The 27,968-nt window shown below is 66.2% G+C and overlaps 7 protein-coding genes across 7 annotated transcripts; 4 read left to right on the plus strand and 3 right to left on the minus strand.

The window, feature by feature from the left end:
• Positions 1-228: 228 nt before the first annotated feature.
• Positions 229-1,289, plus strand: EMIHUDRAFT_108723 (hypothetical protein; the record flags this gene model as incomplete). Its single annotated transcript, XM_005792328.1, has 3 exons — positions 229-231; positions 362-904; positions 1,032-1,289. The coding sequence occupies 3 exons, from the start codon at positions 229-231 to the stop codon at positions 1,287-1,289; spliced, it is 804 nt and encodes a 267-aa protein (XP_005792385.1).
• Positions 1,290-2,731: 1,442 nt separating this feature from the next.
• Positions 2,732-4,767, plus strand: EMIHUDRAFT_108724 (hypothetical protein; the record flags this gene model as incomplete). The annotated part of the gene is made up of 2 exons (XM_005792329.1): positions 2,732-3,568; positions 4,156-4,767. 2 exons carry the CDS (start codon positions 2,732-2,734, stop codon positions 4,765-4,767), a joined length of 1,449 nt encoding a protein of 482 aa, XP_005792386.1.
• A 2,309-nt stretch (positions 4,768-7,076) lies between these two features.
• Positions 7,077-7,557, minus strand: EMIHUDRAFT_69851 (phosphoglycerate mutase; the record flags this gene model as incomplete). The annotated part of the gene is made up of 2 exons (XM_005792330.1): positions 7,077-7,311; positions 7,415-7,557. 2 exons carry the CDS (start codon positions 7,555-7,557, stop codon positions 7,077-7,079), a joined length of 378 nt encoding a protein of 125 aa, XP_005792387.1.
• A 3,010-nt stretch (positions 7,558-10,567) lies between these two features.
• Positions 10,568-12,333, minus strand: EMIHUDRAFT_454354 (hypothetical protein; the record flags this gene model as incomplete). The annotated part of the gene is made up of 5 exons (XM_005792331.1): positions 11,716-12,333; positions 11,483-11,547; positions 11,335-11,359; positions 10,764-11,126; positions 10,568-10,609 (listed from the first exon to the last, which is right to left on the minus strand). The coding sequence occupies exons 1-5, from the start codon at positions 12,313-12,315 to the stop codon at positions 10,568-10,570; spliced, it is 1,095 nt and encodes a 364-aa protein (XP_005792388.1). The 5' UTR covers positions 12,316-12,333.
• A 3,673-nt stretch (positions 12,334-16,006) lies between these two features.
• EMIHUDRAFT_223163 (hypothetical protein) lies at positions 16,007-17,166 on the plus strand (the record flags this gene model as incomplete). Its single annotated transcript, XM_005792332.1, has 6 exons — positions 16,007-16,050; positions 16,194-16,241; positions 16,324-16,471; positions 16,582-16,698; positions 16,766-16,801; positions 16,987-17,166. The coding sequence occupies 6 exons, from the start codon at positions 16,007-16,009 to the stop codon at positions 17,164-17,166; spliced, it is 573 nt and encodes a 190-aa protein (XP_005792389.1).
• Positions 17,167-20,899: 3,733 nt separating this feature from the next.
• Positions 20,900-25,946, plus strand: OPase (oxoprolinase; the record flags this gene model as incomplete). The annotated part of the gene is made up of 13 exons (XM_005792333.1): positions 20,900-21,574; positions 21,653-22,309; positions 22,383-22,499; positions 22,669-22,830; positions 22,898-23,653; positions 23,720-24,236; positions 24,306-24,408; positions 24,484-24,626; positions 24,699-24,829; positions 24,901-25,015; positions 25,092-25,177; positions 25,247-25,431; positions 25,499-25,946. 13 exons carry the CDS (start codon positions 20,900-20,902, stop codon positions 25,848-25,850), a joined length of 3,999 nt encoding a protein of 1,332 aa, XP_005792390.1. The 3' UTR covers positions 25,851-25,946.
• Positions 25,947-25,997: 51 nt separating this feature from the next.
• On the minus strand, positions 25,998-27,127 carry EMIHUDRAFT_361201 (hypothetical protein). The gene is made up of 3 exons (XM_005792334.1): positions 27,073-27,127; positions 26,837-26,921; positions 25,998-26,746 (listed from the first exon to the last, which is right to left on the minus strand). Exons 2-3 carry the CDS (start codon positions 26,891-26,893, stop codon positions 26,156-26,158), a joined length of 648 nt encoding a protein of 215 aa, XP_005792391.1. The 5' UTR covers positions 26,894-26,921; positions 27,073-27,127; the 3' UTR covers positions 25,998-26,155.
• Positions 27,128-27,968: the final 841 nt, after the last annotated feature.

Raw genomic sequence — 27,968 nt, forward strand, 5'->3', positions numbered from 1 at the left:
CGGGACGGATCGCTTATTCAGTTCATTTGCGGGAATGAGTTCTTCGAAGAGCTACGTAAAGCGCGGGACGGATTGAGATGCGTCTCTATTTGAACCCCTGGGAGAGAGAGAGAGGGGGACCCATTTTTACTTTTTATGTGGCGTAAACTTGCAGGAGGCGCCGTGATGGAAGAAACACAATAACAGGCAAATTCTTTTCTTTTTCTAGATTGCAATCAGAAACGAAACATGGTGCACCACCGTCAGTCCTCGTGCACACCCTGACACCGTGTGGCCTGCACACCCTGACACCGTGTGGCCTGCACACCCTGACACCGTGTGGCCTGCACATCCTGACACCGTGTGGCCTGCCTGACTCTAGGCGACCACCGTCGTCACCGTCGAGGACGTGCTCTGGGCGGAGGATAGCTTCCACGCAACACCAAACCACATCCGAGTCCGCCTCAGCTGCCGCACGCCCGCCATCTTGGTCGACCGGAAGACCAATGTGATCGTGGCAGCGAACGTCGCTTGGCAAGACCAGTGCGGCTACCGTGCCGAGGCGATCGGTGCTACTCCCAAGATCCTCGCGGGCGAGCGCACCGACGCTGCCAAGGCCGCTCGCTTCACCCAGCGCGTGTACGGGCGCGAGGGCCGCGCCGGGACGACACTCGTCAACTACCGTTCCGATGGCACACCCTTCCTGCATACGATCACGGCCAGCCGGATCGGCGACTTCTTCCTGGCGAAATCGACGCGGTCGATCGACCTGCAGACCGCCTCCGCGCCCCACCTCGGCGCCATCGGAGTCGCGCTCCTCGCCGCGTGCGTGCTGATCCACCTCTTCTCCGCCGTCTCCAGCGTCGGCGACTCCGCCACGTCGACCGGGCCGGCCTCGCCGCCGCTGCCGGCCGACCGCATCCCAGTGCACGGCGTCGCTTCCGCCTTTGTCGCCGCCGCCCTCGCGCACCAGCCATTCTTCCAGCCAAAGGCGGCCGCTTGACGCCTGCTCGTGCACTAAGCCCCTCTCCCAGCCCTTTTTCTTGCCATAGGCGGCCGACCCTCCCGCCCAGATCGACTCCTCGTCGGCCCTCGTAGCCGAGGGCGCCCCCGTCGTGGGCATCTGCCTCCTCGCCCTCCTCGTTGCGGCGATGTGGGAGGAGGAGTCCGCAGCGGCCAAAGTCAACGACGAGGACGACGACGACGAGATCGACGTCGCCGGCTCACATTTCCTCGGCCCGGTGCCGCTGGTCGAGGTCGTGTTCACGGCCGCGATCTGCCTCTTTCTGGTCGCCCAAGGCCCGCAGTAGATGGTGCGTGAGCCCCAAGGTAGAGCATGTCCATGTGCGATGTGGGCCTTCTCTCTCTCCGTACCAGTAGTGGGAGGAGGAAGGAGGAGGATGAGTTATTATACGGGCGTGCGTAGAGGAGAAGGTTTGTCGTCGGGAAAGGGCCATGCTTGTGTCTGTGTGTGCACTGGGGTGGGGAGAGGCAATCCAAGCTAGGAAGCCATGCTTGTGTCTCTGTAAAAAAGAAAGAAAACACACAAAACCAAACGAGGGATGGGGGAGGAGGACAGGGTCCACACCTGCACGAGCAGGATTTTCCATGTACGGCTATCTATGACCTATGTGGCTCTTACGTACACATCTACATTCCCGGAGGAGGACTGCTGACAGGGTTGTGATTTTGGAAGGACGATCAGGGGCACAGGGGGGGAACAGGCTCGCCGTTAAAAATATTTACCACCCAAGACAGCTTGGAGAGCTCCCGGTAACGCTACATTTCGTAACGATGGTCGCTAAACGACACGCTATTGGCCATCTGCCTCCTGCAGCCTCTGTTGGGGCGGAATGCGCGGGGTTTTCGGCGCGATGCCTCCGGCTAGTACACGGTACTGCTCTGCCGCAAACTCTCCTGCGCTCGCGTGACGTGTGGGGCACACGCACTGCGCTCGAAAGTCGCGATTTGGCAATAGGCGCTCGAGCCGGCGCACAGTGGAGGGGGCGCCGCGCAGGGGGATCGGGGGGGTGCGAGAGGGGGCGTGGGTCGGGCGCGCACCGGCCGGCTCCGGGAGCGGCCGTCACGTCGAAGAGGGGACCTGGTGCTGCTCGAATGACGACGCATGCCGCTCTGCTGCGCCGCCGATAGCCCCTCTTCCGAGCCGGCGCGTGGCGGCGAGCCGCGGCCAGTATCGCTGGTGCGGTGGAGGCGGCAGCTTGCATCGGCCGGCAGCGGGTGCTGCCATCACGTCGATGAGGGGGGGTTGTCGGCGACTCGTGTGGCTCGAGGCCTACGCTGCGCCGCCCAAGCCCTACTGCCGATCCAGCGCCTGGCGTTTGGGGCGAGCCGCGGTCGTCGTCGCTGATGGTATATGGCGGCGGCGGCGGCGGCTCGCCCTTCCCTCCGACCGCAATTCCGACCCCGCCGCGCTCGCGGGAGGTGGCCGTGGCTGCGCATACACCTTACGCCCTTTCTCCTCAACGGCTATCCGTGCTTGCTGTGCCCCTGCGTGGTGTGTTTCAAGTTCTTACAACCCAAGGTGATAGAGGGCAAAAGGATCGATTGCGCTCTTGCCGATCCGCACCTACCTACCTACCTAGGTTCACCTGGTTTATTTACATCGCACCCATCCACGCGCCAACTTCTCTGTTCTCACGCGCAGCACCTGTGCTGTGGCGTAACGCGTAACGCGCAGCACCTGCACCTGTACCTGTGGCCCTGCGCGCAGCACCTCTGTCACCCGTCAAAAATGGGCGGACGTCCAAAGCTGTCCAAGGCGCAGAGGGCCGCGGCGAAAGCTGCCGAGGATGCCGAGGCCTGGCGCGCCGAGACCGAGGCGGCTCTCATTTTGCGAGATGATCCAGCACCGCCGCTTCCGAGCTGGCCAGAAGCGGTCGCCACGTTTGGCGCGTCGACCGTGGAGGCTTTGGCTGTGACGCACCCGAACGAGCTGGCCAACGCGTGCGCCTCGGCGACCGCCTTGCGGCTCTTCCTATCCGTGCCGGCTGCCGGCGTCTTGCCATGGCGTCACCGCGCTCAGGAGTCACTGGAGACGAGCCTGCAGCGGCTGGCGCTGGACGATGATCTGCAGGCGGACGTCAAGAGCTATCGCGCTGCGACGCTGGCGGCCGGCAGGAGCGCCGCGCCGCCACAGCTGCAGCCGCTCGAGCCTCTCGCGGCGCTGGACGGGCTGCTCTTGGCGCTGTGGGGCGTGGGCCGGCGGCGGAGGGAGAAGCTTGCCCACCCGGTGGGGGTGATGGAGGTGGCTGCCGCGGTGGCATTCGGCCTTGCTAGCGTGAGTGAGCGCTGCCGCTCGCTGCTTCGCGCAGCGCCGGCTGAGGTGCGCCAGAGCTGGGGCGTCCGCGAGGAGTGGGTGCGGGGCGACGCGCCGGCGAAGACGCCGTGGCGCAAGGGCGGCTGCTCGCTGCTGCGCCTGCTTCGCGCGCGGTGGGTGGAGGCGGTCGCTGTCTCGGGAGGCTGCGACTGCGCGCAGCCGCCCGTTCGGGTCGCGCTGCTCGCCTGGCAGTATGCTGGCCGCGACGCGGGCGCGCGCTGGCTCGCGTTTGCGGTTCCGAGCACCGCGGCGGTGGAGGCTGTCGTTGGAGGCGGAGGAGGCGGAGGCGGCGCGGTCGAGCTCGGAGCGTCGAACGGGTACTGGGCGCGGCTTCTCGCCACGGCGGGTCTCGAGCCCTTCACGGCGCGCTAGACCATCTCCCCGCCCGGTTGTTCCGCTGTCCCCTTTTTTGTGACACCTTTCTTCTTTCAGGCGCTCGACATCTCCCCGCCCGACGGGGCGGAGCGGCAACGCCCTCCGGTGGAGATTGGGTCTGCGGAGAGCCTCGCCGAGCCGCGGCTGGCGGGCGCTGCCACGCTTGTGCTGTGCATGCCTTCGCCCGGGGAGGCGCCGCCCCTCCCTCCGCCACCAACCTCCCACCACCACCTCCGCCATCCCACCACCACCACCACCACCACCACCACGACCACCACCACCACCACCACCACCACCAACACCAACAACAACAACAACAACAACAACAACAACAACAACAACAACAACAACAACAACAACCACCACACCACCACCACCACCTCCACCGCCCCAATCCCCGCCGCCACCCTCGCCTCCGCATCCCCTCACCACCGCCTCCCTCACCGCCGCCCATCCCAACCAAGGCGGATCTCTCGGACGCCGCGCTCGAGTCCTTCCGCGGCAGCCGCGTCGCCTACATTGGCGAGTGGGGGAGTGGCATGACGGGCACCCGCCACCTGCACGACGCCCTCTCCGAGCCAGCCTCGTGGGCACTGGAGGCGCACGTGCCGCTCCCAAACTTCGCAAAGCTGCGCATCGCCCTCTACCTCTTCCGGAGGCGGGACCCCGACGCGCGATCGGCGCAGCAAGCAGCTCCCCACCAGGCGGGCGGCAAGCGCAAGCGGCGCGACGCCGCCGAGAGCATCGTCGGCTGCGACGTGTGCGGCAGTCGGCAGCGGCGCTTGTGGCGCTGCCCGTGGTCGCGCCAGCTGCTGGTGTGCGGCGAGGGCTGCTACGCCGCCGCAGAGCAGCGCCACACCGCCACGCTCGCCCTCTGCTTTTGCGGCGCCGCGCCAACGTTGCGGCCGCCGTTTGCTCTCTTCGAGGCAGCGGCGTGGTTGGAGCGGTCACAGGCGAGCGACGTAGAGTGGGACTCCCTTCGCGATGCGACGCCGCAGGCCGAGCTCAAGCCGCCCGGCGCGCCGAGGCCGCGGGCGCACGGGTCGGTCGTCACGCGGAGGCAGTCCCGGTCGTGAGGTGGTCTCTCTGGTGACCTCACCTGTGAGACTCGATTACACTCTCGAAAAGCCACACTGTTCAAAAGAGCACACAATATCAGAGGTGGGCGATTATGGACGTGCAAACTACAGAGAGTCGTTTTCTGAGTCTCGAGTAGCGCCGCGAACACTCAATGAGAAAGACTCTTGAGCAAACTGGGGCGCATCTGGATCTTCCATCTCCCGCTCAGAAAATGCTAGTGGCCTGAACCTGCCGACTTAGTGTGGAAGTGTCGCCCGGTGTCGAGCTTTGCGGTCGAGATGATGTCGAGGTTGGGGCTCAGCCATTGGCGGACGACGGGCAACGCTCAACCGAGTGCACGAGGAGACGTGGTTGCGCAACCCCAGTCCCGATCACGGCGTGGCCTGCGGAAGTAGTCACAGGAGCAGAGAGCCGATCCCGAGCCTGCCTCTGTCGCGGCACTCGGAGGGCGCAGCGAGGAGCGTCGCGGCTGCGGGCGCCGCAACTCACGTTGCCTCGCCCTAGCCTGCCGCCATCACCATCGCCGCCGCCGCCGCTGCCATTGCCACCACCGCCCGATCGCTGCCATGTCTACCCAGCTGCGTCGTGGCGTCCGGCGGCACCCGCGCGGCCGACGCGCATGGGCAGCTGCGTGCGGGCCACGGCCGCGAGAAGCCTTGGCTGCAGCTGCCAAAGTCGCGCCGAGAGCAGGCCTGCGGGCGAAGCAGCGCACGGAGCAGGTACCTGCGAGGCCGTCGTCTGCTCCGCCTACGCGACGAGCTTCGACGAGCACCCCGCGCAACCGGCGCCTGCACCAACACATCCGACACCAGCGTAGCCGGCGGCGGCGGCGATCCGCGCAGCCGGCACCCGTGCAACCCGGCACCCACGCGGTCATTGGTCGAAACTTTTGAGGCTGGTCCCGGCGGCGCCTCGCTTCTGCCTGTTCCACCAAGCCATGTACTCGAGAAAGTTGACGAGCCTACGAGGGACGTACGTACGATGGGGGGCTCCGAGGCGGCCCTGAGAAGGGCCATACCCAGCCGCGGCATGCTCGCGGGATGATGACCCGTCCCCGTTCGTGTCCGCATCGCGCAGCAGCTCGTCGCCGCACGCCGCCGCGAGCTCCTCCGCCGCAACCTGCTCACAGCGTGTGGTGTGAATAGACGCTCCTCTCTCGGATGCCCGCGCAACCCAAGTAGCTGTCGGCCCAGGCAACCCCCGGGTGCGTGTGATCTAAGTGGGGCGGTGGTCGGCGGGGTGTGCTGGTGGTACCTGCCCGTCGCCGTCGCCGTCGATGCTGTCGAACGAGGCGCGGCAGACGTCGAGCAGCTCGTCTCTGCTGAGTGCGCCCGACCGGTCCTGGTCGAGGGCGTTGAAGACGAGGCACGCGTCGCCCAAGTAGTAGGCCTGCAACGGCGGCACGTAGCAGCGCCCCTCGCTCGGGTACCGCACGCTGCCTGTCCATACAAGTCTCGGACATGTCAAGGACGTGTCCTGGACATGTGCAGTGGCCACCGCACACGCCACCGTCGGGCTCGAGCTCGTATATCAGCGGCAAGCCGTTGGGGAGCCCGAGCGACGGAAGGCTCTCGTCGTCGACGTTCTGCTGCACGCACGCCACCAGGGCGCGCAGCCCGTTGGCATGGCCGACGACGAGACAGTTGGAGCCTAATCCCGGGTAATCTTTGGGGTAATCTCGGGTAATCTCGAGCCGGCGTGGCCGACGAGGCATCTGGAGCCGTCCAGCAGCGCGGGCAGCAGCTCGTTCTCCCAAAACGGGCGCACGCGCGAGACGCAGTCGGCGATCGACTCGGTGAGGGGCACGTCTTCGTCGCGGAGCGGCTCGCCTGCGCGGCCGGGCTCCGACTAATCTCGGGTAATCTCGGGGACAATCTCGGTCTCGAGCAGCCGCCTGCACAGTCGGGCTCCGAGAAGGGGTCATGGAGAAGGGGCCATCGACCAAGAGGCGCCTCCTCTCTCAGCGACGAGGGTCGCCGTCGGCGTTGGCAGTGCGCAGCGCCGCCAGTCTCTCGGGCGAGCGGCTGTAGAAGGGGTGGTCTGCCGCCATCGGAGGCGGCCTGCCGCGCGAGGCAGAGGCGCCGGGTGAGCGGTGGGAAGCTGGTCAGCCGGGGACCACAGAGGCGGCCTGGGCGGGCTTGCCACATCTAAATCTCACCTCCCGGCAAAGGAGAGGCGCCACTCGCGGAGCGCGGCTGGGTCGGGCCACTTCTCGAGCGTGTCGCGCTTGTCGAGCCCCTGCAGGGGCAGGGGGGCGGCGAGGACTCGCGGCAGCGCAGAAGGGAGGGTTGCGTCAGGGATGCGGCTACGCCTGCAGCATCCCATAATGCCGCTCGTTTAGGCGCCACGTCGGCAGGATCGGCGGCGGCGGGCGCCCGTTCCGGCGGAGTGCCTCGACGCAGAGACCTGCGGTGCGTAGGGCGCGGCCAAGCACGCTGGTGTACACGGTGTCGATGCGAACATCGCCCGCCTCGGTGAGGAGCAGCTCGGCAGCGGTGCGCGCCTCCTCCTCGCCTCGGGGCGTGAGCGGGACGTCCTCCCTGCGGAACGGCGCCGTGGTAAGCCAATAAGGTTACTTCCCCCTGGATTGGCAGGTGGCGGATTGGCGGTGTAGGCAGAGTGTCTCGGAGACAGTGCTCTCACCAACCAGTGAAGCGTCCAGCAGCGTTCCACGCGGACTCGCCGTGACGGAGAAGGACGAGGCGGCCGGGCGTGGTCAGAGCTGCTGCTGTGGATGCCGCGAGCTGAGCCAGGATGAGGAGCGATCGGCTCCGCACTGCGCCCATGAGGATGAAGCGCTGGCGGTGGCGCACGGGTTGTCTGGCCGCGGGGGCAGAGGCCGGAGGGCTTTCGCCTCGAACGGCAAGGCGGCGACGGCTTCCTCTCGAAGAGAATTTCACGCTCCCACTCCGCCGCCATCTCCGCCGCCATCGTCACCGCCGACGCCCTCACCATTCAGAACTCGGCCGCCGCCCTCGGCTTCGAGCTCACCCTCGACCCTCGCGATCTCGCCCGGCGCTCGTCGGGTCGGCCGCCATTGCGGTCGGCGCCACCGCCTCCTCCCGCCCCCCCGGCCCGCGGCCACCGCCGCGCGGCTGCCGACGCGACCGACCCCACCCCCCTTCCCCGACCCCGCCCTTGATGGCCCCGCCAGCGAGGCCCGCGCCGCGCGCGGCACCACCACCGACTCTACCTCCGACCCCAGGGCCTAGGCGGCCCGCCATGAAATCTAGCCGTGTGTGCTGGCGTCCGGGTCCCAGCGGGTTTTCACGTAACAAGTACACACGGGACTGGCACTACAAAGGAACAGAGGGATTAGATCTATCAACAAGGCTTCTCGCTTTTTTTAATTAAGCGCAACAAACTCGATGGCGCACTTGGCAATTTCGGAAGTTGGGCTTTGATCCGACTTCGCCATGCGCCGGCAGCAAGCGCCAAGCGCATCCGAGCCGATCTATTTTATGCTAGCCTTTGACAAGACAGGCCCGCAATCCCTTCCCCGCCAAGAGCGCTCGACACCCTCGCATCACAATGCTGAGCGTTGCCTCAGGGTCGACGACGCTCCGGCACATCTTTGCAGCCCGTGAGCGCACCTTTGGCTGGCCCTCCTATGGCGATTACGGTGAGAAGATTGCACGCCATGCAACCAGATAGCACGAGACGTTCCGTAGAAAGGAGGGCACCCGCATAGTCAAAAAGGAGCGTGGCGTATTGTTGCAGGCGACATGCCGTGCGAGTACATGCCCAAGGACTGGCGGCCGGGACCGCCGTACGACTGCGCTATGCTCGAGGACCCGGCGCTGCTGCAGCGTCGATTCTCGGATGGGCGCGCGCCCGGGCACCCACAACCTCGCACCATCCCAGTCTCAGCTCGCACCGCACTGCGCGCAGGCATTGCTGCACGACAGTGCCGGGGCGGGATGTTGTGATGGGCTACTGCTCGCACGCCTCGTGCGTGCGGCCGCGCTTCTGCGAGCGCAACTGGTTTCGCCCGTGCCGTCAGTTTACGCTGCTGCGCCACCCGATCTCGCGCCTCCTCTCCGCCTACTCGTACTTTTGCCGCAGCTGTGAGGAGGGTGGCCGGCAATGCGGCAAGGCAAGCCCATCCTCGCACCAAAGCAGATCGCGCCCATCGCAACACCCCTCTCCGCTCGGCCATCAAAGGTGGACCCGGAGCGGCTGACGTGCCCAAATATGTCCATGGTCGAATACGCGCGGTATTTCGGTCGCCAAGCGCCAACGGGGACGCGCGGCTCTGCCTCTCGCCGCAAAGGCGGACCGCTCTCTTGAGATAGGCAACTACTACCTGCGGGCCCTCGCTTCGCCCGAGGGTTGGAACGGACGAGGGTGGCTCCAGAGCTGCGCGGCGTGGCGTGAGGCCTCCGCCTGTTCCCGCGAGTGACAGACGCCGCACGCAACGCAACCCACACAGCAGCGGCCCGCTCGAGACAGGCGGACGCTTGGCTTGCGGACGAGCAGACTCTCGTGCTGCTGACCGAGGTTGACCTGCACGATACTTACCCTTTGGCGCGGCTCGGCGAGCAGGAGACGGTGGTTACGCAAGGCGTGCCCACGCACCCTGACAGCTCGTGCCTCATTATGCCAGGCGAGTGGATGGGCGACCCGTGGCTGCGGCTGCAAAAGCACGTGGTTGCAAACGCGCACAGGCCGCGCCTCAGCTCCCAGACGCTGTCTGCTCGCACCAGATCAACGGTTTCCCTTGTGCGGCAGGCATGAGGACGCACGCGTCTCGCCAGAGGTCGTCGCCCGCCTGCGGCCAATCGCCTCACCTCGCCCCCCACCCCCCCTTCCACACGCTCCACTGCATTCCCCCTTCCCCGAGCAGATCTTCGACATCGTCGCGGCTGACCTCTGGCTGTACCATCGCGCCCTGAAGCGCCGGTTCGGTGTCTTCTTCAAGGAGGAGGAGCCCGGCGATCCACATGGATGCGTGCCCTAACATACTGCTGGCCCACACGCCCTCCCCGCCCATTCCTCTTTTCGACTTCACACAGTTCTCTCTCTACAGGTTCAGCTCTCCCGAATCGTAGCGAGTCGTACATGTTAGCGTCTCTAGCGAGGGAGCAACGGTGAAATCTGAAAACAGAATCTCTCCGGACTCCGCGCTCCACACACAAGAGTCCGCTAAGAACTGCGAAATCTGGCATCGCTCTCACTCAGACTCTCTCTCTCACTTGCACACAGCACACCTGTTGCAGTTTAACCAGCTTCTTTCTCTTTTCACGTTGCCTCGCGTTTTGACAAATTGAATTATTCAATAAAACCTTATTTTTCGCTGCGGCGATGGATACTCAACGAAAATGGACTCTGCGAGAGTGCTCCCCGCCTCGCTGGGGAGCACACCACTCTCTACCTCTCTGTTAGGACAGGCGGCAGACGCACACAATGAGTGAAGAATCACAGACACAGTCAAGTGGGAGAGGCACGTAAGACGGCAGCGTCAGTCGACAGTGCAGCGACGCCCGCGGGAGCCGGTCATTGGTCGGGCGCGTCGCTAGTAGACACAGCAGTGCTCTCCCCCCCCCCCCCCTTCCTCCCCCATCCGTTTCATCCATTTCCCTGCGCAGGCCCGGCTCCCAGCGAGCCGCGAGCCCACGCTCCACATTCCGCATGCTCAGCGGCCGGCGAGGTCGGCGCGTCGAGTGCGCACTATGCTAGTGCCCGGTGCACCCATTCCGACCGCCCATCGCACCCACAGCGCAGCCAGGGTGGCGACGGCGCCCTCGGGCCCACCACGGGCGGCGCGCCTCGGCGCCCTCCTCTCCTCTCCGCATCTCACCGCGAGTCAAACTCGGACAGGATGTCGTTGAGCTCGTCCTTCCCGCCTGCGGGAAGGGTTCGGGCGGGCAGGGCTTCGGACGACGAGGGTTGACAAGTGCGAGGGCAGAGGCAGGGTCGGCTGCGGGGGAGGGGAGGCGGGGCGGAGCGGCGCGCCCTGGTCGAGGATCGAGCCGAGGGAGAGCTCGGAGACGTTCTTGTCGCGGAGCTGGGAGGCGGAGCGGCGGAAGTTGAGGCCGAGGTCGGTCATCGAGGTGGCCTTGAGCACCGACTCGAGGTTGAAGTTCGAGCTGAGCGAGCTCGCCAACGGCAGCCCCGACATCCGGAAGGAGGCGCTGTCACCGAGCGGCAACCCCGCGCCGAGCCTCCCCTCGTGCGCATCCGCCAGCTGCTGCTCGAGCGCCGAGAGAGAGCCCATCGCACCGAGCTCCGCGAGCGGCGGGATACCGCTCTCGTCCTGAGCACCACCGACCCTCGCCGCAGCAGGCATGTCCCACGCCGCCGCAAGGTCGGGGTCCACGCTCTCCTCCGCGCCGCCGTCGAGCTTGCGCCGCTTCTGCCGCGACGCGGCCCCACCCCCGCCCTCCTCTCTCGGCGGAGCGCCTGGCAGCCTCGTCACCTGAGAGCGGGGACCGAAAAGCGCTTAGGGGGGGGGGGGGGGAGAGCTGACTACGTGTGTCTCGGAGGTGTCGGAGGTGTCTCGGGGGTGTCTCGGAGGTGTCTCGTGCCTCAGCGAGCTGCTGCAGCGCCTCGCGCGGCGACACCCACTCGACCCGCCCGTCCTTCCACCTGAGGAATGGTACGGCGAGGTGAGGCGTCTCCACACGCGAGTGCGGGCAAGGGCCGGCCCTCCCCCCCGCGTCTCTGCGTCCCAAAGAGGCGGCAGTGAGAGTGCGAGAGGGCCCTGTGCACCTCGGCAGCAGCTGCGAGCTCTTGAGGAGGGGCTCGACGTAGAGGGCCTGGCACAGCCCCGGAGCCTGCGCACGCGCGGCGGCGGGCTGCGCTCAGCTCGAGCCAAACAGGAGAGGGCGTTCGTGGCCGCGGGCAGGGGTGGGGAGGCGGTGCAGCGGTGGTGTCGCAGGCTCGAGGCGCGTTTGGCAGGCGCCGCCGCGCCGCGGGCGCCCTCTCTCGGGGAGGTGGCGAGCCTGCGTGTTGGCCTGCTGCGAGGCGCCGGCCGCCGAGTTGTGGTCCACCGCGTCGCGGTAGTCCTTGAGGTACGCCCACATCCGGCACAGCGCGCAGCCCTGCGCTTGCGCGGCAGTGCAGCTGCTGACGTGCGCGTGCAGGCGCTCGAGCTTGGCGGTGAGCGGGACGCAGCCGGGGACGGGGCAGGAGGGCGTGCGGCAGTGGAAGCAGTGGATCAGCGACGCGCGGAAGTCCTCCTTGTCCAGGCTGTCGATCAGCGGCAGCAGCTCCGCAGGGAGGGAGCCGCTCCCCCCCGCCTCGCTTCCGGAGGCTGAGGGGGAGGAGGAGTCGGCGCCGGAGGAGAGGGCGGGCGCGGGGACGGGCGCCGTGGCGGAGCGCTCGATGAGCGCGTTGACCGCCGCGGTCAGCTGCTGCCTCGTGGCCAACTCGCCCATCCGCCGCTTGACGGCGGCCTGCTCCTTTGGGTTGTCGCGCGCCTGCGCAACGAGCCGATCGAGCTCGGGCGCCTTGTCGGCGGACACGTGGTTCTTGAGCTCGTCGATCAGCGCAGGCAGCGTCACGGTGACCGTTGTCGCCCCAGAGGGGCCGGGAGCAGGCATGAGGACGGAGCGAGAAGCTTGTCGCGGACTCCGGATGCAGCGAAAAGTTGTTTCTTTTTTGTTTCTCCATGGACGGCCCACACGCACACACACGCTGCACACGAGTGGCTCGGGAGCCGACACGAGGCACACTGTCACCGGCCGTAGCACCGGGTCCGGACTGCTGGACAGGTGCGGCGGGAGGGCCTAAAAGGAATCTCCGACGGCAGCGCCGAGCCGTTCGACGGCGAGCCGTCTGACAAACGGCCGCCGAGGCGAGGGCGAAGGTGATTGTGATCCTCCCCCGCCCGACCGCCCTAGGCATCGTGCTCGCGACGGGCTACCAACTCTTCTCGGGCCACCGCCACTTTCTGGACGCCGCGTCGCTGCGACGGCTCGGCACCGGCAAGGAGGCGATCAAGACGGGCTCCGTGGTGCCGGGATGCGAGCTGCGCCTGCCCAACGTGTGGGCCCTCTTCGGCCGGCTGCAGATGATCCGCGACGCCGCGCCCGCGCGCTCGGCCGCAGCCATCGCGCGGCGCGTCCACGGGGGATCGCGGTGGCGCGGGGCTGCGAGCTGGGTCTGGTGGGTTGTCGAGCACGTGCTGATTGCTTGGGCGGTTCTTGCCGCCAGGCGGAGCCTGAAAGTAATAGGCGCGACAGCTGCGTTGAAATACGTCAGTACACGGTGTCGATATCTAACTTACGATATCTAGCGTTTTCTAGCTGTGTCGAGAGATCGAGGGTTTGTAGTCGAAGTTTCATTAATAATGATGGCTAACAAAAACATTTCCACATTCATTGACAGCGCCCCGGCCCGCGGCCCGGCACCTCGACAGGGGGCCGGGTCGGAATGGGCGCGGCCGCCTTGTGCGCTGGGGCGGGCGGGCGCTCTGCCTCTGGCGCGGCTGCTCGCTCGGCTCTCAGTTGCTCACGCGCACGCTGCTTTTGGACTGCTTCGCGGCCGAAGTTAAGAATTGAATCGTGGCAGCCGCCGCTCGCCACAGCTTCGAAGATTTTGCTCATCGTGGCCCTCAGCTCTGGAGTGTTGAAGTCGTCGTCAAGGCCGAACGCCGCCATGCCAGCCTTGAGCACTGCGATGCGCTCGTCCGAGGTCATGTCTTTCTGGTCCTTGTCCAAATCTTTGGGAAGTGCTTCATTGTCAGTCGCATTTGGCGGCAACACACCTAACCTGCGGTCATTATCTGGGTTTGCCGACACGCACTGCTTGCATCGCGCCGCGCCACTCTTGCGCTTCAGCTGCGACCCACTGAAGCAGTCGCGCGGCAGGTTCTCGTCGCATTCGGCGCACAGCGGCATGTATGTTTTTTGCGCGCGGTGTTCGGCGGCGCGCGGTGTTCGCGCGCGTGGCCGGGGAGGGAAGAGGTGAACAAAGGTTGAAGAATTCATACGGGGGTGGTTGAGGGGTTGAGGGTTGAGGCCCCCCCTCAACCATCTGGTTGAAGGTTGAGACCCCCCGTCAACCCTTTAGTTGGGGGTTGAGGCCTCCAGGGCCTATTCACAGGCTCGCGCGTGATCACAAGATAAACTGGAACAGCCCCTGCCCGCTGCCGCCAAAAAATCGCTTCGCCTGCGGCGCGCTCCTGCGCTCCTCTTTCCTCGAGCGCAATCCATAAGTAGGAGACGCTCACTGTCGCCATTCAGGCGCCTGATCTTTCAGCAAAGCGATGGCCTACCTGGTACGAGTTCAGATGCGCGCCCGGCAGAAGACGCGTGTGATGCCGCATGCAGTGGAATGCGCACAGAGAACGGACGGCAAGAGAAGGCAAGGGAAGGAAGAGAAACGGCTGGTGAAGCTCAGTTCACGGCGTAGTATTGCGGTCACTAACCATCCACGGCAAGAGTCACGGGTGAATGCTGCCGCATAAAGCAACAGAGTGTCGCGCGGTTTTGGCGCGATGGTCTTGTCGCGGTTCACGACTTGACGCTGCACACGGTCATAGACGCAGGATCTATTTGGCGAGTCTCAAGCAGCAAAAGTAGGCGCGGGAAATTAATGTCGATCCTGAGATCTCAATTTTGGCGCTAGTTTTCGTTTTCTGGTACATCACGACGACTTGCTTGGGTCTCATGTAGCTCGACGGCTCTTCGACGGCTCTTTCTGGTTGGATCAGACAGTGCTAATCAGTCAACAACGCAATGCCGAGAGCAGGGCGGCCCTAGTGCTTAGAGCAGGGCGGCCTTCGAGGAGGGTCAACTAAGCTCCTGCTGCATATATATCGAGCATGGAAGGCGGCCATTGCTCAAACCTGTTCGAGTTGGCCTCCGGGAACAAGGGTGCGTGGCCGGCGCGGTCTGTTTCACGTGCAATAAGGGCAACGCCATCAAAATCGCGAACATGGGCCACGACATGCCTCCGACATTTCTCAGGGCTCGGACGGAAGCTCTGCAGACAGCCAGACCGCTCTGGGCCTCTGCGCGGTCGGACCGACTTTTTCAGACTTCACTATTCTGGATACTGAGGGTATGTGCTGCTAGATCTCACTGAGCTGAGCTCCGTATCTGCCTTTTGGTAAGCAGTTTTGAGTTCGGTAATGTCTCTGGAGACGGAGGGCCGCGTCCGCGGACGGCCATGACTCGGCCGGGACCGCCCCGTGGGGGCCTTCGATGGCTGTCAGCGCTCCTCCGGGCTTTGCATCACACCTCCCATTCACGCACGTAGGTCGTAGCTGAAGCAAGTACTCGTAAAACCCATACTACCTCCAGTATCGTAGTCTTTGTTAGTATCGAGGTCTCGCGAGTTTTGGGGGTTCTCGGCGCCGCGACAGCGCTGCGAGCCGCGCGATGCCACGGCGCTCGGCCTGCTGAGAGAAGAGCTTCCCGGACGGCAGTGACAAGTTACCCGACATCAATCGTCGACGGCAACCTCGAGAACTGCGCCTCCAAAGTCGCCCAGATTCGCCTCTCGCGGCGCGCTGAGTTAGTATCGCCGGTGCGCCAGCAGGCTCTGCTCCACAGCAGGGCATGCCCGACTGGCTCCTGCTAGCCGTGCGTCCTGGTGGCATCCATTGCCAGCTCAGGTAGCCTCAGGAGGTCGCCTCGCGCACGACGCGGCGTCGCACAGCACCGCTCAGCGTTACTACCGAGTTAGTATCGTCGACCCACAGAGACTGCTCTTCTGTAGGTGGAGCCGACAAACGCCGGCCGGGTCGGCGCCGCCGCCCCCATCGCCGCCGCCGGGGCGGCGGCGGCCTCGGCGGACCATCCGGCGCGCCGCGCGCCCGTCGGGGAGGTGTTCACCACCCCTGGCTCCTCACCCCGCCACGCCTTCGTGCGGACGCCGTGGCACCCACCTCAGGCGCCGCTCGGACTCGGTTGACGGCCACCCAAGTGCTTGGCTCATGCCAAGCCGACCGGCAGGCGATTCCCACTCACTGCTAGGCTAATCTCGGGCTGTCCGGCGTCAGTGTGGTGCCGTGAGGGGCGCCGCCCCCAAAACTACGATCGTTAGTACCGTGCGGGGGCAGTGCATTTAATTCTGTCAAAAATCCAAATCTGCTCCGTGGCGCTTATTGGGCTAGGATCATACGTCCGGGAGGCCCCCCATGCGTGCCGTAACGATCGACAGCGATCTGGCTACTCTGTTCACGTTCACACCTCGTAAACCCCCCATAACCCCGATACAGGAGGTAGTCTAGTGCGCAGAGTAGGAATAGGCTGAGAGGCGGCCACCCATACCCGGGTACCAAAAATGGCGGCCCAACTATCTCACTACGACCTCTTCGAACAGCTCGAGTGCGCGCGCCGCCCTGCCGCCCACTCTTCGAGCAGCTCGAGTGCGCGCGCCGCCCTGCCGCCCACTCTTCGAGCAGCTCGAGTGCGCGCGCCGCCCTGCCGCCCACCGTGCTGACACTCTGACCCTCCTCTGCTGGCGCCAGGCTGCCTCAGTGCGAGTGCCTAAACGCCGCAAAGGATCACACGCTTCGGTCTGCTCTCACACCTTCCGACGAGGGATTCCTGCAGAGCGACGCGGACGAGGAGCTGCTAATCTCGCTCAGATTCATGCAGGCGTGCGCCGAGGCGGCCTCCTCGTCGCTTCACCCTACATATGCTGACCCGCTCTCCCGCACCTCAGGCGGTGCGGCTCTCGGCCATCGTCGTCGCCGGACCCGCCGCGAGCGCGCCCTCCGAGCTGCGCATCTTTGCCAACCCGCCTGTGAGCGACTCCCCTCCTATCACGACACCGTACCGAAGCCCGAGTGCTGCGGGCCGGTCTGCCGCTGCGTGCCACCCTCATGCCAGCGGCTGCCCACGCCGTGCCGGCAGGCGCCGCTCGACTTTGACAGCGGCAGGTCAAACGCGCCGACCCAGACGCTGCCCCTCACGCCGGCGGACGTCGCGCGCGAAGGGCGGCCCGTCGAGCTCCGCTTTGTCCACTTTCAGGTTGGATCACCCGCCTTCCACTGACCGCCGCTCGCGACGCACGGAGCGACGGACCGCAATATACCAGGGCGCCGCAGCGAGCATTGCGGCGCCCTATCGTACGGTCCCACAGCACGAGAGCTGCGATCTCAGAGCGGCGCCCTGTCAGCTCCGCGGGCGTCGCCCACACTCGCAGCGACAGGAGGCTCTCCCCACACCCCACGCCCCTGGCCCAGACTGCCTCTCGCCGCTGGTCCACTCCCGAGTGTCGTGTGGAGGCTCGCAACCCTCCCTGGACTTGCCGCTCAGACGGTGCGCGAGCTCACCATTTTCGTGCCCGGCAACATGGGCAACGAGGAGGAGACGGTCATCGCGCGGCTGCGTCTGATCGGGCTGCCGGTCGAGCAGACCGGCGCGAAGCGCTCCGAGGCGGAGCAGGCGGCCGCGAGCAAGGCGGACTGGCTGGGCAGCGGCATCCGCGGCGCGTGAGCGGGGCAGGCTCGGCCTCCTTCTGGTGGCGCTCTCCAGGAAGCGGACAGCTTCCTGAGCGCAAAGGAAGGGACAGCTTCGGTATGGCGCTTAGCGTCGATTGGAGAAATAAATAAATAAAACGGACACCTCTACTGTGAGATGGGTAAAAAGGAACAGGTCCCCGCCCTGCGGTCTTTGTGCAGGGTTCTTTGTGGGTGTGGTCGGCGACTAGCCGGGGTCGTCCTCCCGCGATGGGGGACTAGCACTAGCCGTCTTCCACATGGTCCCTCGGGTTCCTGCTGCTCCTAATCTCTTCGTACATCCTCCTGCTGATCTCCGCAACGTCCTGCTCCCTCCCTCGTCTCGCCCTGCGCGACTGCTCCGCCTCACCGTCGTCTGCCCAGGGCGTCGTCTGGTGACGGGTCCTCCATATACGTAGTCGGTTGAGGTCGCCGCCCTCCTCGTGCCTCTTCCCAACGTTCCCTCGGCGGTCGATGCCGTCTGCTCCGGCTCCCCAGTCCCCGGCTCTGCCCTGCTCTCGTCTGCGCTAGTTTCTGCTTCGTCCTCACCGGCGCCCTTGGAGCACTTGGAGTGCAGTCATCAACCGCACATCCAGGGCCGGGGAGCTCAGAAGCGCACCCAGCGGGCCGGATGATTGGCATCGGGTTGCGGGCAAGAGAGCCCTAGCCCCGGGGGTGCGCGGTCGCAGGGCCATAACACGTCTCCGAGGGATGGTTCCGTGTACCGGGTTACCCCTTAACTGCAGAACGCACCCTCTTCCTCGACCGTGGGGGGGGGTGCGCGTTCGCAGGGCCATAACACGGGTCTCCGAGGGTTGGTTCTGCGCTCCGGGGTTCCCCCAGCGGCGGAATTTTTCCCTCGCGCTGTGGGTCCCCCTAGCTGCGGAACGCCCCCTCTACTCGGAGCTAAAGAATACTCTCCGAGGGTTAGCCCCGCGTACCAGGTTTCCCCTTAACTGCAAGGACGCCCCCTCTACTCGGAGCTAGTGATACGTGATACGGGAATACGTACCGCCCCCACGCAGTACCTACACTAATCGACGAGAATACAAGAATACGCAGCTGCGAGACGCCTTACTCGAAGATAATACGAGAATACGTAGCTGCAAGGCACCTGTCGAGCAGCTTCCGCGGCGAGCAGCTTACTTGAGGCGGCGAGGGTGGAGGCGAAGGCGAGGGAGGAGGCGGCGAGGGAGGAGACGGCAAGGGAGGAGGCGGCGAGCGAGGAGGAAGCGAGGGAGGAGGCGGCGAGGGGGGGGGGCGGCGAGGGAGGAGGTGGCAAGGGAGGAGGCGGCAAGGGGAAAGGCGGCGAGGGAGGTGGCGGCGAGGGAGGAGGCGGCGAGGGAGGAGGAGGTAGAGGAGGCGGCGAGGGGGGAGGAGACGAGAGAGGAGGAAGCGAGGGAGGAGGCGGCGGGGAAGGAGGCGAGAGGGGAGGCGGTGAGGGAGGAGGCGGCAAGGGATGAGGCGGCAAGGGAGGAAGCGGCGAGGGAGGAGATGGCGAGGGAGGGGGCGGCGAGGACGGCAAGGGATGAGGCGGCGAAGGAGGAGGCGGCGAGGGAGGAGGCGGCAAGGGGAGAAACGGCGAGGGAGGAGGTGGCGAGGGAGGGGGTGGCGACGTCGCCCGCGCCTTGCCTGTACGCCACAAAGAACCCTGCACAAAGACCGCAGGGCGGGGACCTGTCTTTTTTACCCATCTCCTAGTAGAGGTGTCCGTTTTATTTATTTATTTTTGCCTGTACGCGCCTTGTCTGTCGCGTGAATCGTGCTAATAAATAGAGCAGGCATATCCAGGAGAGATGGGCGACGCAGGAACACAGAGGCACAGTGCGCGCCCCGCCCCGCTCGCAGAGCGTGCTGTGTGACAAGCCCGAGGGGAAAAATCTTTTTCTCTTAGGCGGCTCCGACGGTGTGCCGGTGTGTGTGCCAGTCCGCGCCAGTCCGCGCCCTTGTTGTGCCAGTGTGCTGTGAGAGACCTTGAGTTCCGATGAAAAAGAAAGAAAGAAGGCACACACGCAAGGGAGGGATGGGAGGACGGCACGCCGCCACCACAGAGAGATTTTAAGGAGGGTTCCGATGATTCTTTTCTGCCGGCCTGAAATTCTTTTTCTCACTGCTGAGCCTGCCAGCCCGACCGCGCCGCCGCAAACGCACTCCCGCCAGCGCCCCTGCTTCATGCTCAGAGGCAGCGCGACTGCGTCGCCTGTCGACGTGGTTGTGGAGCCGATAGAAGTTGCCGTTGCGCGCCTCGAAGGGCGTCATAAAAGAGAAGCGCCGCCAACTCGCTTTTGGACGCGGCGCAATGCTTTGCTCGCCATGATCTTTGCCGCTTGCCTGCTGCTGCTTATGACGGGCGCGGCGCATGCCTCCGTCGAGGACGACACGCTCCACCAGGTGTCACGGCGGCGCGAGACTTTGCGTGTGGTGGACGAGTCGAACGGTAAAGGCGGAGAGTTGAGAGGAGTGTAGACTAGTGTGAATGTGACGGGTTTAGGCTACTAAGCATGTACCTCCGCGAGCGGGTGAAATAAGATACGTATCCGCGCACACCATGTGTTTCACCCACATGCCCGACTCGGCGAGACCCTCTCGCTGCCTCTATATCACGCGTTTCTCTGGTAGAACCACGGGGGTGTATATACGAGACCTGTGTATGTGTAGGGCGAGTATTCGGAAAGAGGAGCCCCGCGCACGCACGACTCCGCAGGAGAAACCCCTCCCGCCCGTGCTTGCGCAGCGCAGCCTCACGCGTCTATCGAGCGCGCGCGGGCACCGGGCTCCGAGCGCTTTGCCCCACAGCCACACCACATGGCACCCACTTCCAGCACTGCCCCCACCTATGAACTTACGGTCTCGTGGACGGTCGACGCGCTCACCTCTCTCCGAGAGCCAAGCAGCCTTCGAAAACGGGCCGGACTGGTCACTCGCTCCTCTGCGACTGTTGGCGCTCCGAGAACTTTCCTGGTTTTCCAACCTGCCGCCTGTTTGGCGAGCCCTTATTAGGGCTTTTTGCGGAACCCGCGACGGAGCTGCGCGACTCGGCGATGATTTTTGCGAGGGTGCGTACGCCGGAGGTCGGCATCCCGCCGTCTTTGGTGGGCTGGTCGACCTTTTGTTCTGACGGCGCGGCGGCAGCAGTCTCGCGCCGCCGTCTGTGGCGATGCGCAAAACATCAACAACGCTGCTCGCAACATGCGTGTCGCGCACTCATTCATGACCGGTCTCAATGTCCCACCCCCCTGCGCGTGGGCCCGCAGCCTTCTATAGGCCCGCCCGCGGGTAGTCTCCCCCCATCCCCAGGGCCTCCAGGGCTCGCACCTCAACCTCTCACAGACCAGCGCACAGCGCCATGGGGCGTATTTTCTTCTCAATAACATGGCTGTGCACGATTCCCAGCCACTCCGCTGTGAACCTCTCACAGGCCAGCGCACAGCGCCATAGGAGGTATTTTCTTCTCAATAACAAGGCTGTGAACACCGAGGAGCCTCTCGAGTCTGCTGCTCGGTTCCTGCTCCTCGGCTCCCTGCTGCTCGGTGTACGAACTCTGTTCACACCGAGTAGCTGGGAGTGGCTGCGGCTATAGCAGACAGATGTTGACCCTTCAGGCGCCAGAGGACATCGACCGCCACATCACGCTCGATGTGGCGACGGGCCAACCCGTTGTGATAGACGCCCTCGGCCCTGTCGTCGTCAACAGCGACGGCACCCTCTCGCGGATAACGAACTGGGAGCGGATGGAGGAGAGCGAGAGGGATGTGGCGAAACGGCGCATCTCCAAGCGCAACGTCGAACGGCTGCGGGCCTTTCGCGACAAGGGCGAACTCAAACAGTCTCTCGTCTCTGCTCTTGCTGCCGCCAGCTCAGACGGTGCCGCCAGTGGCGATGCCGGCGGCGGTGGCGCCGAGGGTCGCAACGCCTCGGGCTTCCGCTTCTCGATCGACCGCGGCGGCACCTTCACCGACGTATACGCGCTCTGCCCGGGCGAGGCGGTGCCGCGCTGCGTCAAGCTGCTGTCGGTCGACCCGGCCAACTACCCGGACGCGCCGCGCGAGGGGATCCGGAGAGTGCTCGAGGCGGCGACCGGCGTGCCGCACCCGCGCGGCGAGCGGCTGAACTCCTCGCGGATCGAGTGGATCCGGATGGGGACGACGGTGGCGACCAACGCGCTGCTCGAGCGTGACGGCGCGCGCACGGCGCTCCTCGTCAGCAAGGGCTTCGCCGACGTGCTGCACATCGGGTCGCAGGCGAGGCCCGACATCTTTGACCTCCGGGTCCGCTGCCCGGGCGTGTTGTACGAGGCGGTGGTGGAGGTGGACGAGCGAGTGGTGCTCGCGAAGAGCGAGCCTCCCGGCGAAGAGTCGGCGGCGCGGCGGGGCTTGCGGCGCGTGCGGGGCGAGACGGGGGAGCAGGTGCGCCTCGGGAGGGAGCCGAGCTGCAGGAGGGCCATATCTCCCCATATCTCCCCAGATCTCCCCACATCTCCCCAGGTGCTCATCGAGAGGGAGCCGGACTTGGACGCGCTGCGGGGCAAGCTTGCTGCGCTGCGGGCGTCCGGAGTCGAGGCGGTGGCGGTGGTGCTGATGCACGCGTACACATACCGCCAGCACGAGGAGGCCGTGGCGGCACTGGCGCGCGAGGTCGGCTTTGCCCAAGTCACCACCTCCTCCTCGACGCTGCCGATGGTGAAGCTGGTGCCGCGCGGATACACCGCCACCGCCGACGCGTACCTGACGCCGCACATCAAGGCCTACCTCGCGTCCTTCGTCGCGGGCTTCGACGACGACATCAGCAAGGTCGAGATTTCGTTCATGCAGTCCGACGGAGGCCTCGCGCCCGCCGACTCGTTTTGCGGCTTCCGCGCCGTCCTCTCGGGCCCCGCGGGAGGGTACATCGGGTACGCGAAGACAGCGCACACGCCAGGCGGCCCGCCTGTGATCGGCTTCGACATGGGCGGCACCTCCACCGACGTGTCGAGGTACGCGGGCAGCGTCGAGCAGGTGTTCGAGGCGCGGCTGGCGGGCGTCACGATCCAGGCACCGCAGCTCGACATCAAGACCGTCGCGGCGGGCGGCGGCTCGCGCTTCTTCTTCCGCGAGGGGCGGCTCGCCGTCGGGCCGCAGTCTGTGCGCGCGCACCCCGGGCCGGTACTCCGCCGCGCGGGGCGGGCTCGGGCCTCGGCTTTCTTCCTCTCCACCCCCGACGCCATCTCGCTGCTAGGTTTGCTACCGCAAGGGCGGCCAGCTGGCGACCACCGACGCCAACCTCCTCCTCGGCCGCATCCGGCCGGAGCACTTCCCGCGCATCTTCGGCCCGGACGAGGACCAGCCGCTCGACGTCGAGGGCACGCATGCAGCCGAGATCTGGCCGAGATCTGGCCGAGCTCTGGCCGAGCTCTGGCCAGCTCTGGCCGAGATCTGGCCGAGATCTGGCGAACGAGGGCGAGCCGCTCTAGCTCGAGGGCCTCGAGGCCGCGCGCCCGTCGCGGCTCTCTGTTGATCGCCAGGCTGGCGCCCCTTCTTTTTCAGGCACGCGCGCCGCCTTCGAGGCGATGCTGAGCGGCGAGGTGCACCCCTTCTACGAGGCGACATCGCCCGCCGGCGCGCCCCCTCGGAGGATGAGTGTCGAGCAGCTCGCGCACGGCTTCCTCGAGGTTGCCAACGAGGCGGTCGCGCCGCTCCGCGAGAGGACGAGTCCGGGACACGTCCGCGACATGTCCGAGACACGTCCCACAGGCGATGTGCCGCCCGATCCGCGAGATGACGCAGATGAGAGGCCACGACGCGGCGGCGCACGTGCTCGCCTCCTTCGGCGGCGCGGGAGGCCAGCACGCGTGCGCCGTCGCGCGCTCGCTCGGCATGACGCGCGTGTACGTGCACCGGCACGCCTCCATCCTGTCCGCGGTGGGGATCGCCCTCGCCGACGTGGTCGTCGAGAAGCAGGAGGCGGCCGCGCTGACGCTCGGTGAGCCGGGTGCCGCCGAGCGCGTCTCCGTGCGCCACGCTGCGCTGGCGGCTGCCGTCGAGGAGCAGCTGGCCGCGCAGGGCTTCGCGCCGCCGCTGCTGCGGACGGATCGCTTCCTCAACTTGCGCTACGCGGGCACCGACACCGCCATCATGGTTTCGGAGCCGGCGGCAGGCGGCGGCGCGTACGCCGCCGCCTTCGAGGCGCAGCACCGGCGCGAGTTTGGCTTCACCTTTGCGGAGCGGCCCGTCCTGATCGACGACATCCGCGTGCGCGGCACCGGCCTCTCCCCGCCCGCGCCCGCGGCGCCGACTGCGGCGGCGAGCGGCGCGCTGCCGCCGCCGACGAGCGTGGGCCGGACCTACTTTGAGAGCGGGTGGGAGGAGACGCCCTCGTACTCGCTGCAGTCGCTCGCGCCGGGCAACGTCCTCGAGGGGCCGGCGCTGCTGCTGGACGACATCTCGACGGTGGTGGTCGAGCCGAACTGCACCGCCACAGTCACGGCGACGGGCCACCTCGAGATCCTGGTGCGGCCGAGGAAGGGCGCACGAGGCGAGACGCGGACCGGCCCTGAGGCGCAGCGGGGGGCGGAGGCGGCGCCGGCGGAGGGCGCCCCCTCGCCGAGCGGCGATGCGGACCCGGTCCAGCTGTCGCTCTACTCGCACCGCTTCATGGGCATCGCTGAGCAGATGGGGCGGACGCTGCAGCGCACGTCGGTCTCCACAAACATCAAAGAGCGGCTCGACTTCTCGTGCGCGCTCTTCGACGCCTCCGGCGGGCTCGTCGCCAACGCGCCCCACATCCCCGTCCACCTGGGCGCGATGCAGGACGCCGTGCAGCTGCAGCAGCGGCGGTGGGAGGGCGACATCAACGCGGGCGACGTCTTCCTCTCCAACTGCCCGCACACCGCCGGCGGCTCGCACCTGCCCGACCTCACCGTCATCACGCCTGCCTTTCTGCCCGGCGACGGCGACGCGCCCGCCTTTTGGGTCGCCTCGCGGGGGCACCACGCGGACATCGGGGGCGCGACGCCCGGCTCGATGCCGCCCTTCTCCCACTCGCTCTCCGAGGAGGGCGCGCGGATCGTCGGGTTCCGGCTCGTCTCGCGTGGTGCGCGGCGGGACGGATCGGCCGCTGCGCCCCGTCCTCGCCGCGACCGTCACCGACACCTTTTGGTAGGAGTGCTGCAGGAGGAGGGCGTGCGCTCCATCCTCGCCAAGAGCCGCAACCTCACCGACAACCTCTCCGACCTCAAGGCTCAGGTGGCCGCCAACGAGATGGGGCCTGCAGCCGCTTGCCCCCTCCCTGCCGCCGCAGCTGCGAAGGGCGCCTCATTCACGGCCCGCGCTGTGACCAGGCTGCGCCTCCTCGCCTCCCTCGCCGCCGAGTCGTCGCTCGCCGCCGTCCGCAGCTACATGCACCACATCCAGGCGAACGCAGAGGCGACGGTCCGCGCAATGCTTCGCGCCTTCGCCGCCCGAGCCGGCCTTGGCGCAAACGGCGCCTGCGCGCCGGCCGGCTGCTGGACAGACGCGAAGTCACGGGAGAGGACTGGAGATCGCCGGAGATTAGGCGTCTGCACCGCGGCCGACCAGCTCGACGACGGCTCGGAGATCCGGCTCGCGGTCACCATTGACGCGGCGGCGGGATCCGCCACCTTTGACTTTTCCGGCACCTCGCCACAGAGCTATTCGAACCTGAACGCGCGCCGTGCGCCGTCGCGTGCTCGTTGCACCGTGGACAGCGTCTGTGTCCACACTCTGTCCGTGAACAGGCGCCGCGCGCCGTCACGTACTCGGCCGTCATCTACTCGCTCCGCGCGCTCTGCGACACCGACATGCCCCTCAACCAGGGCTGCCTCGCGCCAGTCACCTTCGTCCTCCCTGAGGGCAGCCCCTCGCCGCCGCCAGGGCCCGTCCTTCCCCGGACACGTCCCGGACACGTCCCGGACGCGTGTCCTCGTAGGCTGCCTCCTCAACCCCGGGGAGACCGCCGCTGTCGTCGGCGGGAACGTCCTCACCTCGCAGCGCGTCGTGGACGTCGTCCTCAAGGCGTCCTGACGCGTGCAATCTCGGGCAATCTCGGACAACCTCGGGTCATCTCGCGTCATCTCGCCGCAGGCGTTTGGCGCGTGCGCGGCCTCTCAGGGCTGCATGAACAACCTCACCTTTGGCGACGAGACTTACGGCTACTACGAGACCATCGCCGGCGGCGCGGGCGCCGGGCCCGACTGGGACGGCCGCTCGGGCGTGCACACGCACATGACCAACACGCGCATCACCGACCCCGAGGTCCTCGAGCGGAGGCACCGACGGCCGAAACGCCCCGCCGTAGAGAAGGGAGACACGTGAGCGGAGTCGTGTGTCGAGTAGGTACCCGGTCGTGCTGCGCACCTTCTCCCTCCGCGCCCACTCGGGCGGAGGCGGCGCGCACCGCGGCGGCGACGGCGTCGTGCGCGAGATCGAGTTTCTGCGCCCGACGGACGTGTCCATCCTCTCCGAGCGCCGCGCCGTGCCCCCATACGGCCTCGCCGGTGGCGAGCCGGGCGTGCGCGGGCAGAACCTGCTGCTGCCCGCGGGAGGAGGCGCCGGCCCCACCGTCTCGCTCGGTGGCAAGGCCTTTGTCCGCGTCGAGGCGGGCGCGCGGCTGCGGGTGCTCTCCCCTGGAGGGGGCGGGTACGGCGCCCCAGCCGAAGCATACTCGGGCGGCAGCCGTGCTAAGTAGTAGCACTTGCTTTGCCTTACGCGTTTACGTCCCGGCCCGCGGTGCGAGCGGTGTGAGGTTTCTGTGGTTACTCTATGCAGTACCGTACTGCGCTTTTGACGGAGGTGAGCCGAGGGCAGTGGGTCTCTTGCGCCTCTCCGGCGCCCAAAGCTGTATTAAAATTGTGATGAGCATGAGGGAACGTGAGGGACATGCACATGCGCATACTCAAAGAGAGAGAGAGACCCACAGACTCGAGACTGTGTCAGTCTCAGAAGAGACATGCGATGCCACTCGCCCCACGGACACACACATGCAAAGTGCGATCAGATGTCCGGGCCCGCCTCTGCCAGCCGCGCGTAGTAGACAGAGTGCGCCGTCGTGAGCGGGTGTAGGACCGGCTCCGTCGGCAGCCGTACGAGCGGCGGAGGGGCAGTGGGCGGAGGGGCGGGGGCCGCCCTCGCCGAGGTCATGCTCGGTTGGATCGGCAGCCAGCCGATGGGAATGGCATACGCGAAGGCTCGCAAAACGGGCGGCGGGTGGGCGGGCGGCAGCGAAGTGGGGGGCGAGAGCGGCGACGAGGGCGAGAGCGGCGACGCCGGGTCCGGCACGCTGAGGACCAGCGGCTTCACGTGCGGCAGCGTCTGCGTGGTTTGCATCGGCGGCGCAGCAGCCGAGCGGCGAAAATTCGGGCCCGACGGGCGGACGGCGGTGAGAAGAGAGGCGGCGCGCGAGAAGCCGGAGGTCTTCACCGAGCACACGTGGCCCAGCTTGGGTTGCCCACATGCGGCGCAGCGGTTCTTGGCGAGGCCGAGGCGTCGCGCTTGCTGCCCGAGCTCGATTCTGAGGTAGCGGTTGCGAACGGACGCCGGGCTGCGGTTGGTGAGGCCGTCGGCGATGCGGCCCCATTTACGACCCTGCGGAATGGGGAGATGCAGGGGGTGAGAGACGGGGCAGAATCTTCAAATACTTGGGCGAGAGTGATGGCGTTTCGACGGCGGCCGCGCCTCAAGTGCAAACAGCTGGAGGATTTTGCGGTCCTCCTCCGGAGTCCAGGACGTCATGTTGTCGGTGCTCCTTTTGCCGACCATGCTGGAAGCAACTGGCGAGGGGGGGTTGTGATGACCGATTCGCGGCATCCCCGACCGAGGCGAGCAGCCCGCCGACAAGGGACTCACAAGGCGGTGGGTGTTTTCGGCGAAAGATTGCTGGGGCGAGGGAGATTTGCAAGGGTGTCGCTCGCCTGTTGGAGAGAGCTTGTTCTTCTTGCTCTTGTTGGCGCTGCTATTGGCGAGCAGTGAGTCTTTGGACCGGCTCTCACTCTCGGAACTCAGACCGACAGCGACTCAAGGCGACAACAGCGACTCAACGAATAGGTTTGGACACGGGACTGGCGGATGAAAGAACGTAGTTCTCCGAGTTCTAGGGGAATTGGGTGAGCCCTGCCCAGCCCCCCTCCGTGTCGCGATGCGCTCCCCGCTCCCGTTCCCCTGTGTCCCTGCCTGATCGTCCTTACTCGAGTACAAGATCCTGCCTGCTCGTGCAGGTGGGGACCCTGTCCTTCTCCCACCCCTTGTTTGGTTTTATTTATTGAATCATCATCGTCATCGCTCTGTCTGTGGTGCTGCTTCTCGCGTGCGTCCTTGGGCTCGGCACGTGTGCCCGCCTCCTTCACCACGAGCTCGTATGCCACGTCGCCGCCTGTGTTTGGGTTTCTAGGTAGGCGGATCACCGCACTTCTCCCCGGCGAGATGAGGCCCTCCGCGCTAGAGGAGAGGCGGATCAGACTAGGAGGAGCGGCGGAGGCCATCAAGCTTGTCTCGAGTAGCCCTCGCGCGCGCGCAATCGCGTGGCGGCGGTAGACCGATTTTCGCCACCGAGACGAACACCGACTCAAAGGGTAGCCGTGACAACTTCGTGTGTATAGCGGCTGATACGCTTATTCATACCAATTCTTTGCACCTGCCGCTGCGGCGTGCCTCCGCCTCATCGCCCTCTCTGCGCTAGATCTGCTGACTAGCCCGAGAACGGGCAGAACGGGCCGTCCTCGCATACTCCGACACATCGAAAGTGGGAGCGAAAACTCAGCCTTGAGTTCTCAGCGCCCTCACGGCCCGCCGATGGCAAACCCGACTCCCT

The sequence above is a fragment of the Emiliania huxleyi genome (genome assembly GCF_000372725.1).
Source record: "Emiliania huxleyi CCMP1516 unplaced genomic scaffold EMIHUscaffold_108, whole genome shotgun sequence".
NCBI lineage: Eukaryota > Haptophyta > Isochrysidales > Noelaerhabdaceae > Emiliania > Emiliania huxleyi.